This window comes from Tauraco erythrolophus, chromosome 1, assembly GCF_009769465.1.
Source record: "Tauraco erythrolophus isolate bTauEry1 chromosome 1, bTauEry1.pri, whole genome shotgun sequence".
Lineage (NCBI taxonomy): Eukaryota > Metazoa > Chordata > Aves > Musophagiformes > Musophagidae > Tauraco > Tauraco erythrolophus.
The window spans coordinates 69,532,753-69,547,002 of NC_141465.1; the positions used below are offsets into that span (position 1 = coordinate 69,532,753).

Sequence of the window (14,250 nt, forward strand, 5' to 3'; positions counted from 1 at the left end):
AGTTGTTCTGGTCCTGAAATGCTTTTAGAATATAGACAAAGATAAGTACCTCACCTACTTATCAGCTAAACTAATAGAAAAAATGATTTATTTACATTTATGCAAAACAAGCCCAAATTACACGCTCTTGAGTGTGTCAGTTAGGAAAAACAGCCCACAGCATTTTAAGTTACAAGTATTCTCTCATTTCTATCTTAGAGTACTTCTCCAAGATCTGAGATTTCTGGACTGCTCTAAAGGCACATCTACATCTTTTTCTGCATTTGCTGACAACAGCTATAAATTCACTTAATTCTGAATGATATATCAACATTTGAAAACAAGGTACTTCTAGCAAGCAATATTAACAAAAAATTAAGAGATAAGTCATCTTAATAAGCAAGTACAGGCAAGAAAGAAATCAACAAGCTGACAGGCATTTTCAAAACTGCAGAGCCCTCCAAGCCAACTAATTAACTTAGGCCATAAATAATACCTAGATGTGGTCAATTTAACTATCAGCAGTTTACAATATCAAAGTCAGCTAATTACAACAACTTTGTATCTTAACAATGAAGAATTGCTCTTTCAGTTTCAATGCCAAGTACAGAAAGTATTTCGGCTGTATTTATACATGAAAGTTATCTTTTGCAAAATGCTCATGTGACACCACGGTGAAGAACTAGACTAAGGTAAAGGGTGTCAAAATACATTTTCTTGTAATTTAATTTACGCTGCTCACAAGCCTGCAGGGTGGATGGATTTAAATGGTCTATTCAAATAATGATTAGATTAATATAGATTAACATCCTATTCCATATTTGCAGTTCAAGCACTTTCCTAAACATTGGATATCAATCGTTAGAAAGAAAAAATGGGATATTAGCTTATCCCCACAAACTTAAATGCTTCAACATACATGAGAACAAAGAATTTGATCAAGTGACAGAAAGGATGAACTACGTCACAATTTCTGTACTGATGCTGCTTTTAGACAAAATACGGTCATCAGTTTAAATGTACATTTTGAAGGCAGTATGTAGCTATTAAACATATAAAACATGCAAGAAAAATTTTTCAACATGTTTTGCATGAAAAAACAGTTAATTTAGCAAACAGGAAGAAGAATTTGTGTCTGCTGATTTAAAACAAACTGCTTCTAGGCACTTTCTGCTAACAGATTTCAGAATTAGGAACTTTTTCTTAAACCTCATTTTTATTCATTAATTAAGTGAACAAGTAGGCGGGTGTGGGGTGTGATAAATTCCACCCTCTCTACCAGTCTCTTTGCTTTGTACTGACTGAATGAACTCAAAACATTTGAAGACTAGACTGATCCAGCTGAAAAGTAAGTAAAGGTCTATTTATTTTAGACTGGGATGCTGCTGCCAAAAGAGGAGGTCCCAGTCCTCTCCCTTCTCTGCTGTGTCCTTTATGCCACAGTCACTCAACTGATCTACTCTGATCCAGTTCAGGGAGGGCAGTTACACTGGAAGAAAAAAAAAATCTAACCCACCAGAGACTGGCAGAGAAGCAATGAACAGTTAACTGGAAGTCTGGCAGTTCATCTAAAAATAAAGCAAGGGGTGTTTCTGCTCATATTTCATTAGAAATAAACATGAAACAGAGCATAAGCTCATCTAGATTGAGTAAAAATAATACTCTGTCAATATACACTTGCTGCCAGAGTTGTAAGGAAAGTCAAACACGGAATTAGTGGATGCCCTGGCTAGGGGTGTTTCCATTGCAGCTCACACTAATCTAAAGCAGGGTGCTGCCACAGCCTAACACTACCGCCCCCCTTTACACAGACAGACACTTGAGCAACTGCCGATCAATGGGACTCTCAAAAATAATTTATTATGTTTGAAAATTAGAGCAGGATTTCAAATTCCATCCAGACACCTGCTGAAATACACGGTCTGGCTCCTAACAGGTATCTGTAACGCCTCCCTTGCGCCAAGCCTGGCACTCAGACCGTGTCCTGAGGCAACCTGCCTTACCATCCCATCGGCAGTGGGCTTGGGGGAAGCAGTCTTCTGTTGTTGGGTTGAGTTGTTTTGGTGGGGAGGGAGCGGAAGGTTGGATTTTTCTGGATGTACTCAGCCAGGTGGCTCCTGAAGGCAGCTGGCACATGTGAGAACCAGCACAAGAAGAAATGGCCACGGCAGTGTAGGCAGGAGAACACAAAGGCGGGGAGCAGAACTCCTCTTTTGGCAGCAGTGATCATTTAAATTGGCTCCCTTTGTTACACATAAATTCACCACCAGTTACCATTACACTGAACCACCAATAACCCCACCATCAATTATTTTCATGCTATTTCAATTCAATTTCATTTTCTTGGCTTCAGAGGAAGCTGCCTGGTGCACAGCTACATGCAAAGCTGCGCAGCAGCCCTAGAAGCTCTGCTCCGCCATGCTCAGTCACTGCCAGGCAAGTGGGCAAGGGGAAAGCATTCCAACCAGCACCCAAACTCTGCCCTGGGACACTCAGAGCCTCTATTCTTAAATTTTTTCAGAGGGGAACTTGATTTAAAAAAAAAAAGAAAAAGAAAAAAAAAAAACACAAAAAAAAAAACAAAGAGAAAGGAGTGTTAGTGTTTTCAGCACAGAGACCAGAGTCCTACTGGACAAATCTCAGCACACTTAAGCCACCCTAAAAATTGAGGACTATCTAATTTGTTCCAATACTGCAAATGCCATTAAAAAGAAAAATGGCCCTCACATACCCCCCTTCCATTCATCTGCTGAGTGATCTGCATGAAGGAATCACACCAGTTAAGGCTCATTTTTGGAGAGATCAGAGAAGATAAGCAGGAAAAAGAGAGAGGAATAGTTCAGTTAAAGCTAGGGCAATGGCTTGTTTTTCAGCAGTGCCAGCCTAAGAGGACAAGAGCTCCTGCTTTTGCTGGTACTTGCAGCTAATAATCCCCTAAAATCATCATGCAAAACAGCCTAGCGGTTCTTGTGAAGCAAAAGTGGACATCACAGGGAGAAGACTTGATCAGGCAGGAACTTCACAGGGTATTTAACAAGTATATATCTGGAAAAAAACTATTAAGCACATCGTCACCACATTCTCACTAACCACCACTAGTCCCCTCTGATAACCACTCTAACATTCTCCTCAAGGAACACAAGTCAGGGGTAGGGGTAGAAAATAAGGCAGTGGGGGGCAGGGGAATACAAATTAAGAAAAATATATATATTTAAAAAAAAAAAAATCACTCAACACTACTAGAAAAGGTTCTGCGAAAGTGCCCTTCACAAACAGGAAGTACACCAGTTAGTAATGGCACGTGTGTGTTGTTGCGTTCCCCCCCTTTCCCCTATTTTTTCCTTTATTATTTCACCCCTAAGGCAGTTGCAGTACTACACCCTACCCTTCACAGGGCTGGTGAAGCAAGTAGCACTGAGGATTTGTATGAGAGCAGGGGCTTGGCTCGGATTTTAATGTTTTGTTTCTAAATCAGACTCAAAAGCAACAGCTACTTAATAGTTTCTAAATACTCTACTCCATTCAAAGAAATGCAGCCAACTGGATGATGAAATAGAGCAACACTACGCCACGCAAAATACACAGCAGCCAAAAAGCGGAAGAAGTCTGCTGACTCCAGCTGAAGTTCGGGACCGAGAAGGATCAATCAGGACTTCATCTGCTCACAACAAGCCTTCAGGAGGCTCAGGGTGTCCCAAGAACACCTCGCCCCCTCCCAGCGGCCCCAAAGGCACAGGGGGCAGCTGCAGTGCTGCCTGGACAGGCTCTCCCTGCTCCCAGCAAGGGCTGCCCGCGGGCAGAGCCAGCTCAGGACCCAGGCAGGCAGACCCCCAGCACCAGAAGGGACACCCCTCTTCCTTCAGAGCCACCGGCGCTCAGGCCCGTGTGTCTGTGCTTGGCCCACAGGATGGCACTGACAGAAAGATTTTGCTCCCTCTTCATTCCTCTCTCCCTGCCTGCCTCTGACACGGGGCTCGGCGCTGGCCCCGGGCCCATTCGGAGAAGGACTGCCACCTACTGAAACACACCACATCGGCTTCCCACACGGCTGAGTTTCCCTCCTCACCTGCCCTCAAGTTCCCCGACCAGCTAGATCCTGCTGGCTTCATCAGACAGGCGGGCAATGGACTCAGCCAACACAGCTGAAGACAGGTTATCTTCAGCAACAAGAGCCTGAGGTTTGCAGCACTACCATTTTCCCTGTTACCTAGGTTTTTTCAGTATTTCCTGAAAACCTTAAAGACCTAGAAAAAGCCAGCAGAGTCAAAAAAACATGATGCTTCCCACACAGGCAGACTGCAGCTCTCACTACTACTGAAAGGACCAGCCCAGCATCTGACGAAACATCTAAACCCAGTTAACTACAGCGAAATAGAGGGTTCAAGCTGAAACAAGTGAGAGCTAGAGCCATCTGGATATCCAGCTGAACACAGTAAAATAAGATTAACTCCCCTTAAGGAAAAGGAAAAATCATCATATTCTAATGTGCCTTTTCCTTTCAACTAGAGGAAGTGAGCAAGGCACTCTTCTCTCATCAACACAAACTTGCAAAATCAACCCTGGAAACCTCCTCTCCACAGCAGAGTGCATATCACCTTTCCCACACATGCCAGGAAACGTACATGCAAGGAGAAGTCAGGAACAGTTGCAAAGCTGGAAGCATTTGAGAAACCAGAGCAAGTCACAGAAGACCTAGATTTGATACTGCATCATTTTCACATAACTGAAGTGATTTACATTGACTCTTAAGTTCCAAGTAAAAACAAAATAAAATTCTGCTGAGACCACAGCAGACAAAAGCAGCAGCCAGTTTTGCAGAGACGGACTCTTCTGCGTAGTCCTCATCTCAGGCAATCTTCAAAGCAACCAGAGATGCAACGCAGTTGTTGTCACAACAGAAAGTTTTCCAAGTTCCTGTGGAGACTGAGCACTGCCATCTGCTATACTGCAGGATGCACATCGGCTATGAGGACCTTATTAGTCAAAAAGTATATGTTAAAAACATACAACGCTATGTTATTAGATCTGCAGGTACTCAAGTTTTCTTCACGCAGAACACCACCACCTGTAACGCATTCTGTATAGAGTTAGATCTTTTGTTCTCCATCACACACAGGTTTGGGAAATGCAGCTGACATCTTAACAACAAGGTAACTGTGTCCAGTATACAGAAGTGTAGTTGTAGAGTGCAAGCTTTATCTACGTGTCTATTTTCAGTATGTTTGCCAGCTAAAAAAGTCTCTTACAAGTCTTCAAAATTATGAAGAGAAGTGTGTGTGTGGGGAGAAAGGCCGAGACTTCGGAGGTCCAACTTCACAAATCATTTGTAAAACCACGACAGCAACTAACAAGACCATAACCACCCTCTGTGAAGGAAAAAGGCAGGCAGGCCCTGACGTGTACACAGACCTGCCTTCTGAAACACACGTCACGGCTCAGCACTCACCTCACAGCAGGTGCAACACTGCCCCGACGCCATCTCCCCTCCCCTCTCACCACCCAGCCTACTGTCCCTGCTGTCACTCTCTTGCTGGGAAGGATGGAGCAGTTCACCTGCTCTCCTCCCAAGAGCTGTCTCCACACCTGGCATCCCCACCACCCTGCACAGCTTGTTCCTTGCTCAGGGCTAATCAGAAGTCCTTCCTCCCACAGATGAGCCTTCCTCGATGCACTTCACACCAAAGAGCTGGAGGGCAGGAGAGGGCTAAAGAAATTAGAGGGCAAGAACACTTCTGACAAGTCAGGAGAACAGTCTAAGCCAGCAAGACTTTTTTCCCCCCTCAGGGACTCGGAAGCTTTGCCCAAAACTTTGCTCCTCCCCTCCAGCCCTCTCTACCCACACTTTTCTCCCAATTTTCCTAGTTTCCACACTTTCCCCCTCACATGATTAACTCCTCTTCTACAAAAGCAGCACTAAAACTCTTTTGTGAAAACAAATATGTTTGCTATATTTGAGTGTAAGAGTATAATGCCGAAATCTTCTGTGCATTCTAGATTAATAGTGCAATACACTTTAATTGCTGGATGAAGGTTCATTTTATTCTTAAGATCCAAACGAATGCCACAAATGAAGCAGTTACACAGAAGCCTCTCCCAAACCACAGAGCAACTCATTGGCAAAACTACCCCAAATAGATCTATACTAGATAATATTTACAGCAAAGTACAGTGTGTCACTGCAACTTGCCTTGTACGTGCTGGCCTCCAAGACATCACTGAAACATTTTGGATGTATTTTCAAGTGTCAGACTCACCCTCACGTATGGGTCACACAGCAAAGACAAACGGATTTGCACCTATAGCGAATCTATCGTGCCAGACAGACTCTGTATATGCACACTCACTTATATTTTTGCATTCAAAGCATCACGCCAGCATGCAATACCAAAGAACTGGCAGTAATGAAAATACTTATGGTCCAATTCAAAATTTCTGAATTATTTTTTACTTAGGAAATATTGAATATAGTCCTTAAGTAGCCAAGAAAAATAATAAATTCTAGCACATTCCCTAACCATGTTTGTTACAGTACTCTTTACAAAAGCACATGCTTTTAATCTACTTGTTATTTGCTAGTGCTTTTTTTTTTAAAAAAAAAGTCTTCTTACAATTTTTCAGTATCAAGTGCTTTTGAACATATACCCCAATACAGGAGTAGCATTCTGCCCATTTAATGAAAACCACTGAAGTCACTTTAGTCAAGAAGCAATAGCACAATACAACACTACTGGTGATGCAACAAGCTTGGCAGAAGCACAAGAAGTAAACTCTCATAGAAGAGAAGGAAGGTTTAAGTGAGCAGGGAACAGTGTGAGGATCTGAAACGCCACCATGCACATTCGTGTTTTAGACCATTTCACTGGATAAAACTGTAACAGCTTCTGACACTTCCATTCCTCCCTGTCCAACACCTTATGTTCCTGCCTCTCTGTCACCTCCCCAGCTACCATGAGACCACACATGAATGGTTTACAAGATGAGGTACTGGTCTGACCTTAAAAAAAAGACTATTTTCTCACCATTCTATTTGTATGACACCCTTAAAGTGGTATTCCACAGCTTCTCTTCAATGAGAATACAAAGAATTGGTAAACACATGAAACATGATCACATTTGTAGACTACTCCTTTGTGCATCGTAAGAATCCTTCATATCTTAAAAAGAAGCCATTCTATAAAAGTAATATAAATAGTCAAGTAACAGCATCTTGCTATCTTAGAAAGGTTCCAAGATGTGTTAACACGGCCTTCCAATCATGCAAGTCAGGCTGTACTTATCTATCATATGTGATGGGCGAAACAGCTCAAGAAGAAAAGACCTGAAATGAACTGCATGAAACACTGATTCTCAGAATTATCATGTTAACACACAACAAAAAGGACAGAAATTGGGGCAGGGGCGTAGTCACATCTTGGCAGTCAATACATACAAGGTGAGTTGCTGTAAATATTACCTAGTATAGATCAGTTCAGAGTAGTTTTGCAAACAATTAGAAATCGGAGGGGAAGGAGGAATACAGTAGACATATCTTTAATAAAAGACACAAATTCTTTGTACAACTTGGTTCCCTTTTGAAAAATCTACCAGTAAGATCTCAGCCTCTAAATAAACCCTTCCAATGTGTGGTTTGTAAGCAAAGAATGGTAACTTTAAAACATCAGAATTCTGGAAAATGTTTATGACAAAGAATCATGAAGGCATTCAGCAGCACACCTTCTGGGTTAGAAAGACATAACATTCTGTTGGAATAAAACCAAGATCAAATCTAAAGAAAATATTGTTCTTGACAAAAAAAAAAAAAAAAAAATCAAAAAAACGATAGTCTGAGTAAGGGCTGAAAGGAGTAGGTGGGTGATTGAATTTTTATACCATCAACATAAGACCAGCCTAAAGCTCTTCAGTAGTAGAATCTTAGTCATTCCTAATTCACTAACAAATGTCAGCTAAATCCATCTATGCTAGCAGCTTAACTCTACACCTTCCTCACACAAATAGGTCTTTGAAAGCCAACTTGCAGAATACCTTTCCAAGGCCACAACAGCAGTAGGACTGTAGTAGCCATAACGATCTAAAGAAGTACACGAGGCTCAGAAAAAAGGAGGGTCACCCAATAGTTGAACTGCTATGGTTGGAGTGGGTGTGGGGGAAGAAGAGAGACATGCAAGCTTGCTCCCAAAAGATTAGCTGGTCAAATAGAATGACACAGGCATCCCTTACCAACTTTTCCCCAAGGCTAGAGCTGTATTATAGACATTTGTGTATCTTGATATAATTCACAGCTCTTGAGATTTAATATCCCAAATTTGCATGCAGTGTTCTGAACCTTAAGGGCAAATCCTTCTTATAGAAGAGATTTAATAATAAACAGGCAAGGGATCCTCTTTGACTGCATGAGACTGCCAGGTTTACCTTACTACTTCTTTGGTTAGTTCACAGCAGAAATAAAATCCCAGTTTTGGCATTGCTGTCCGTGTAATAAAATGACCATCCTGAATTCCAGAGGCAAGCAGGTCTCTTGGCATGTATGGAAAAGGTTCTCAGATCCATGGCTTGTCTGTCTTTTTCCATTAGCCAGTTGCCATCTTTCCCATCAGTATGAAAGCCAGAAATACAAAACATTTTTCAGCTCAAGAAACCTGTTAACATTAGATACTTGCAGATAAGCAGGCATTAATCTTTTATTTGATGAGTGCCAGCAGAAAAACGCTGCAAGACACTACACATAGAATTTGATCACGTACAGCTTGGTATTGTTCATAGGATATATCAAGCGTTCTGCCCTTTAAACAGCAGACACTAACACAGTTTTCTATTAACCTATTTTTGCTTATTATTCTACATATAACTGCTCCCAAAACAAACTTCTCTGCTGTTGAACTATACAGTGGTTTGTCTAGGGCCACTTTTTGGCCCGGCAAGCTGTCAAGCAGCTCTGGTCAAAGAACAACAAAAGATTGCATTATATTCAGGAAGCTGAAAATCCTTTGAAAGAGAACAAAACTGGAGTAATATGACACAGGTACACGATAATCATTATGGTAAAACTTCTTAGGGCTCAGATAAGAACAAATGTTCTGTGACCATCACCTATTCATTTTTGCCTCTTTTGCCAGGCTTCTGTGGAAGATATTGTACACCTGCAGAGAGTTCCATCTCAACTATGCATATCCATATTCTTCTAGAACACAGTCCATCATGTACAACAACTGCCTAGGATCTTGTTTTGAAAAGCAGATCATTCTTCTCAGAAGAAGTACAGTTAAATGTCTTCCCACCCAAGGATAAAACCGTGGGGGAAAATGGCCTTTAAAGCAAAAATGGCAAGAGCAGTATATGGCAAATATCCTCTGCCTAAGGAAAAAGTGCACAGTAAGTTGTGAACTGACAAAGCAGGCAGCTATTCTACAGTCCCTTCTATCAGCAGAGACGTTCATCATAGGAAGAGAAGCTTGAAAGTAGAATAAACTACTTGACACTTCAATTATTCTAAGCAAACACTAACAGTTTCCAGAAGGGAAAAAACAATGTGGAGCTGCAAATTCAGTCCCTGGTTGAGGTCTTAGGAATATTTTTTCATTAATAGGTCTCAGCTATTTGTATCTGCATACAAAAATACCTGTATTTATAAAATAATTTAAAAAACGATACTTGCAGAACATTATTCTGGTTATTTCTGGAAACTTGCTCTGCTTTACCAATTCCGATTTCATCTTACAAAGAACTGCTGCAAGCTCCTGCTTAAGTACTCTTTTTTCTCTGGAACACTTACACATCAAAAAAACTGGGGGATGTGGGAAGGGAGCTATTGGTTTCCTTTGAGGAATAGCAGTCCTCATTAGAATTTGAAATATCCTATTATCTTTCTAACAGCCCAAATTTACTGGGAAGTAAGAGGAAGAAGATAAGAACAAATTTCAGACACCAGAACATTTCCAAACCAAAGTTTCTCACCTCCATCCCTTACTTTTAGGGTAGGAAGACAACAGTCATCATGGCCTCTAATAAAAGGATGCCACAGAGAAAAGCATCTCAAACAAGTCGTCTACTGCTGTGCAACTTTCCATTAACCATAGCAGTTTACAAAGTTCTCAAACATGCCACAACAAAATCTCCAAAGCTGGAACCATACAGAGCTCCAGAGCAAGGCAAGGACACAGTTTCATAGAAATACAATTCTACTACTTCCAAGATGAGTTCAGACCTGGGAGCAAAAAGTGTTTGTGCAATGCCAAACCTAGGCTAACCAAGAGATTACCGTGTTTTTACCACACTCACAAAATTACACACACGGAAATCACCTAATCCAACTACATGTAACACATTAAATGCCAGACTCGAGCGCACCCAGTGCGCACGTTGTGGAATACTTGTCAGGAAAAGCACCTCTAGTTCACAAAACAAGGTCAGATCTCCCCACACCACTCTAGAGCTTCCTCTGCTACCTATACTATCCAAATGTTTTTACTATTTAAGGTACTGAATACACATCCACCACTTTGTCAAATATTTATACTCACCATTAACTCTCGATTAGCTAATCTGCCCTCTCTGAAAACATGCCTTTCACAACTTCCAGAGACACTCTTCACTGTCTTCACGCAATGCAACCTCTAAACCTGATCGCAACTAACAAAGCATCACATAGATGCTGCACAGAGGAGCTATGGCACCTCCCCAGTTCCCACAGTGAGGAAGGCAGAGATCCACGAGGGCTGACTCACACCTTGTTAAAGGAGACAGGAGAAAGAGTCCAGGATTAGCAGACGGCCAAGAGGCCCCTGCCAGCTACTCACTGGCTGAATCTGGGTTGCCATTCCTCTCATCTCTGGCCACAGCTAGGGGGTTGGAAAAATTAATGAGAAAACAACAGGGAACGGCCAACGTACAAGCCGTAAATACAAACACAACAGGCTCCATAAGCCCAAGCATTTGGGCTGCTTCCTGCCAGCCTCCCAACTCTTCTGGTAGCTTGGGAGTAATTCCTGTTCCAACATGCTGAGCTGGAAGCTACTGCAGCCAGTTAACTCCACGTAAGAAAGGAGTTTCCGGCAGTCTTGCTGAGAAGCCCCTGAGGCCAGGTTAATAATTTGACTATGCCCAAAGATATTCAGGCTCTGAGAGTTAGGCCAAAGTTATCTTTTCTTTTAATCATTTTTCTTCACTTTCTTCTCACTGCGAGGAAAAGAGCTGACAAAAGCTTTCTGCAACTACAAAAGAGAACAAACTGCAATGCTGTGACTATTGCCCGCCTGCCACAATTGAAAAAAATTCAAACTTAGTGACAGATATGCTGTAGGAAGTGAGTAGGCGGGAAGAGATATTCGGGGTGGTGGTGTCCCCTTTTTGCTTTAACATTTGCCATACTCAATTTATTTCTGAATTGAGATTCAAAGTGCCTCACCCACCCAATTCTCTCTAGCTCATGCATGCCTACTACTTGAATTTTCGATGTTCAAAGCATGTGAAACCTAATGCAGCCCTAGAAAAGACAAATGGAGAGCCAGCTGCTTTAAGGCAAAACAGACTGCTTGAGAAAACGCAAAATTCACCCCAGAACCTGGTTTCTGATTATTTTAGAATTTAATTTTGGTTTCTGTCTCCCAATAAATCCTAGAAGATTCTCTATTTATTTGGGGAGGGGGGGGTGGGGAGAGGAGAGAAAGGCAGATAAGAATACAAGGTCTTATTTCACCAGGAACAGTGCTAAAAGCTGTCTTAATTTCCATCTTTCCCCATGACAGAACCTAAGATTAAATGCAAGTCCTGTAAGTATCATTAATTTCACTAATGCTACTTCACTGTTTAGAGGCCTCAGGAAAGCAACCCAAGGCTTTTTAATGATATTCTGTTACTGCCTGGCAAAATTACCAGCAGGACCAGAGGTACCCTAAGCACCTGAGAACTAATTAAGGCAACACTTCACTAATTTAAGTTCAGAATCACTTAGAAACTATTCTTTCCACTCAAAAAAACACCTCTAAGAACTAAAACCCCTCACTTTCCAATGCAGAGAAGTTGCAACCTGTTTCTAGTCGCATGGGTTCCTTCCCACGCACGCACATCAAGTGAACTCGACAGCAGCGTGTACTTGCTATAGCTAAATATACCGGCGATATACGACTACCTAATTTGCAACCCTGTGAACGCATGTTTGGAAAAGATGGCAGTTTGCTGGGCTTTTACATAACGTAAATTCAAGCAGAAAGAAACATCACCTACCCTTTTCCTTAATTAGCATTTCATTTGGCTGTTACCAGCTTCGTTTCCGCAAGCCAACTCCAGAGCTCCAGAAACAGTTTCGCAAATAAATCAGATATAATCTCTACCTTTATTACCAAGAATCCACTCGAACAGAGAAGCAAAGGTTCTAACCACACCGGAGGCGGACGAACACCCCCACCCCCGCACCCGCCCGGCACACGGAGCCCCGGCGGCTGGGGGGGGGCCCTACACTGTCGGGGGGCCGCGCCCTCCCTCCGCCCTCGGTAAGGAACGGCGAGGCCCCTGCGCACCCCTTCGACGGGCACAGCACGTTTTGCACCCACACCGCCCGCCAGCCGAGCCATCCCGCGGCGACGGAGGCCCGGCCGGAGCGAAGCCGCCACCGAGACCCATCGGGCAGCGGAGAGACCGCGCAGGCAGCGCCAGGTGGGCAGCGCCGGCTTCCCCCACCGCCCCTCGCCGGGCCCGCAGCCAGGGGAGGGGCGGCCGCCACCATCTTGTCAGCCGCCCGCCACCGGCCGCCCCCGCGTCCTCGGGCACAATGGGAGGGCACCGCCGCCAGCCAGGGCACCGGGCGGGCAGGCAGCGGCAGATAAGCCCCCTCCGCTCCCGGGGATCGAGCCGGGCACCCCCTCAGCCCGAGCAGCCCGCTCCCGGCCCCGCTGGGCGCTGCCCGCCCCCGCCCCGACTCACCTCCAGGCGGAGGGAGGCACCGCAGCCCCGCAGGAACTCGCGGATGTTGCTCAGGCACTCGCCCTCCGTCCGCGGCTCCGGGTACACCTGCAAGAGAAGAGGCGGACGGCTCAGCGCGGGCACCGCCACCGCACGGCGGCACCCACCGCCTCACCGCTTACCTCCCGCTCCCTCCGCAGGCGGCGGCAGCGGCGCCGATCGCTCCCAGTGAAGGGATTGAACCGGGAAGTAAACACGGAGCACAGGAAATGGCGTGCGAGAGCAGGAATGCCCCGGCCAGGCACGGCTCCGACCGGCTCTGCTCCGCCGCGGGGCGGGAGGGGAGGGGAGGGGAGGGGAGGAGGGAGGCACGGCTCAGCCCAGCCCGGCCCTCCCCTGCCCCGCCCCGGCTGCAGCCGGCGGAGGGAAGGCGGGGAGCCCCGGTAGGAACGCTCCCAGGCCTCGCCGCTTAGGAGTTTTGATTTATTTTTAATAATACTACACACCCCTCCGTGCCTTTAAGGGTCTGGGCTTCAGGGCGAGGCGAGGCCGGCCCCCGGGCTGCGGGGCTGTACGAGGGGCTGCCAGGACACGGCCCCTCCTCGGGATGGCGGCCGGCCCCAGGCCGCAGTGAGAAGTGATCGCGGGTGGCCCGTGCCGTTCGCGGGGCTGCCAGTGCCCGCGTTGTTTTGGGTTGGGTTCACCCTTGACTGCCGGTTTTCTAACAAAGAAATATATCAGAAACGCCTCCGTGGACAAATACCAGTACCCAGAGCTAATAATCTACCAGTTCCAGGGTTCACTCTTAACAAGCTTTGTTTATCTGTAGTTTATTAAACAGCTGCGGTCTCTTCCTACCCCAGAAAAGAAGCAACTTCACAAAAAGGAGAACCTTGACTGAACTTAAGAGAAAAGAGCTTTTGGCAATGCAGCTGTGTGCTCTCTGCAGCCGCATTCATGCTGCCTTCAGTTCAACCTCTACCCTGAAAGGGATGTGTAGACCTTCCACGGAAAAGCAGCCAGCCCCACAGACTTCAGGGCCATAGCTTAACTAACCACAGCCTAACTCGAAGTCTGTGCATACACAAGCATCATTTCACAATAATTTCATTGTTTTCTACGAAGTAGTTTAGCGAACAAAGCACTGACCTAACTGAGAGGTAAGCAGAGCCGCAGCCTTGGACACCTCATTCTGTTGGAAGGGGAAAGCCTGGCACAGAAGATCACTGCAAGATCACTGGAAGCTAAGGCAGCAACGCATGGCGTCGTGTCCCTTGGTTATGTGTTACACTCGGAGGGAAGTTTTGTTAAATGCACACACATGTCAAGGCTACGTAAACTCACAAGCATAATCAAGCTCCACAGCACCGGGAAATT

At 44.7% G+C, this 14,250-nt stretch overlaps 1 protein-coding gene across 5 annotated transcripts in view; it reads right to left on the reverse strand.

Moving 5' to 3' along the window:
* ARHGEF7 (Rho guanine nucleotide exchange factor 7) overlaps window positions 1-14,250 on the reverse strand; it is a 126,378-nt gene that overhangs the window by 96,962 nt on the left and 15,166 nt on the right. For 3 of the 5 annotated variants that reach the window (XM_086619887.1, XM_086619882.1, XM_086619907.1), the window contains exon 2: window positions 12,895-12,981. The exons of 1 other annotated variant lie outside the window; for it this stretch is intronic. In XM_086619887.1, coding sequence (XP_086476013.1) covers window positions 12,895-12,981 — 87 coding nt within the window. Of the gene's footprint in view, window positions 1-7,913; window positions 7,923-12,894; window positions 12,982-14,250 lie in introns of all 5 variants that reach the window. One more of the 5 variants, XM_086619895.1, reaches the window with a different exon arrangement.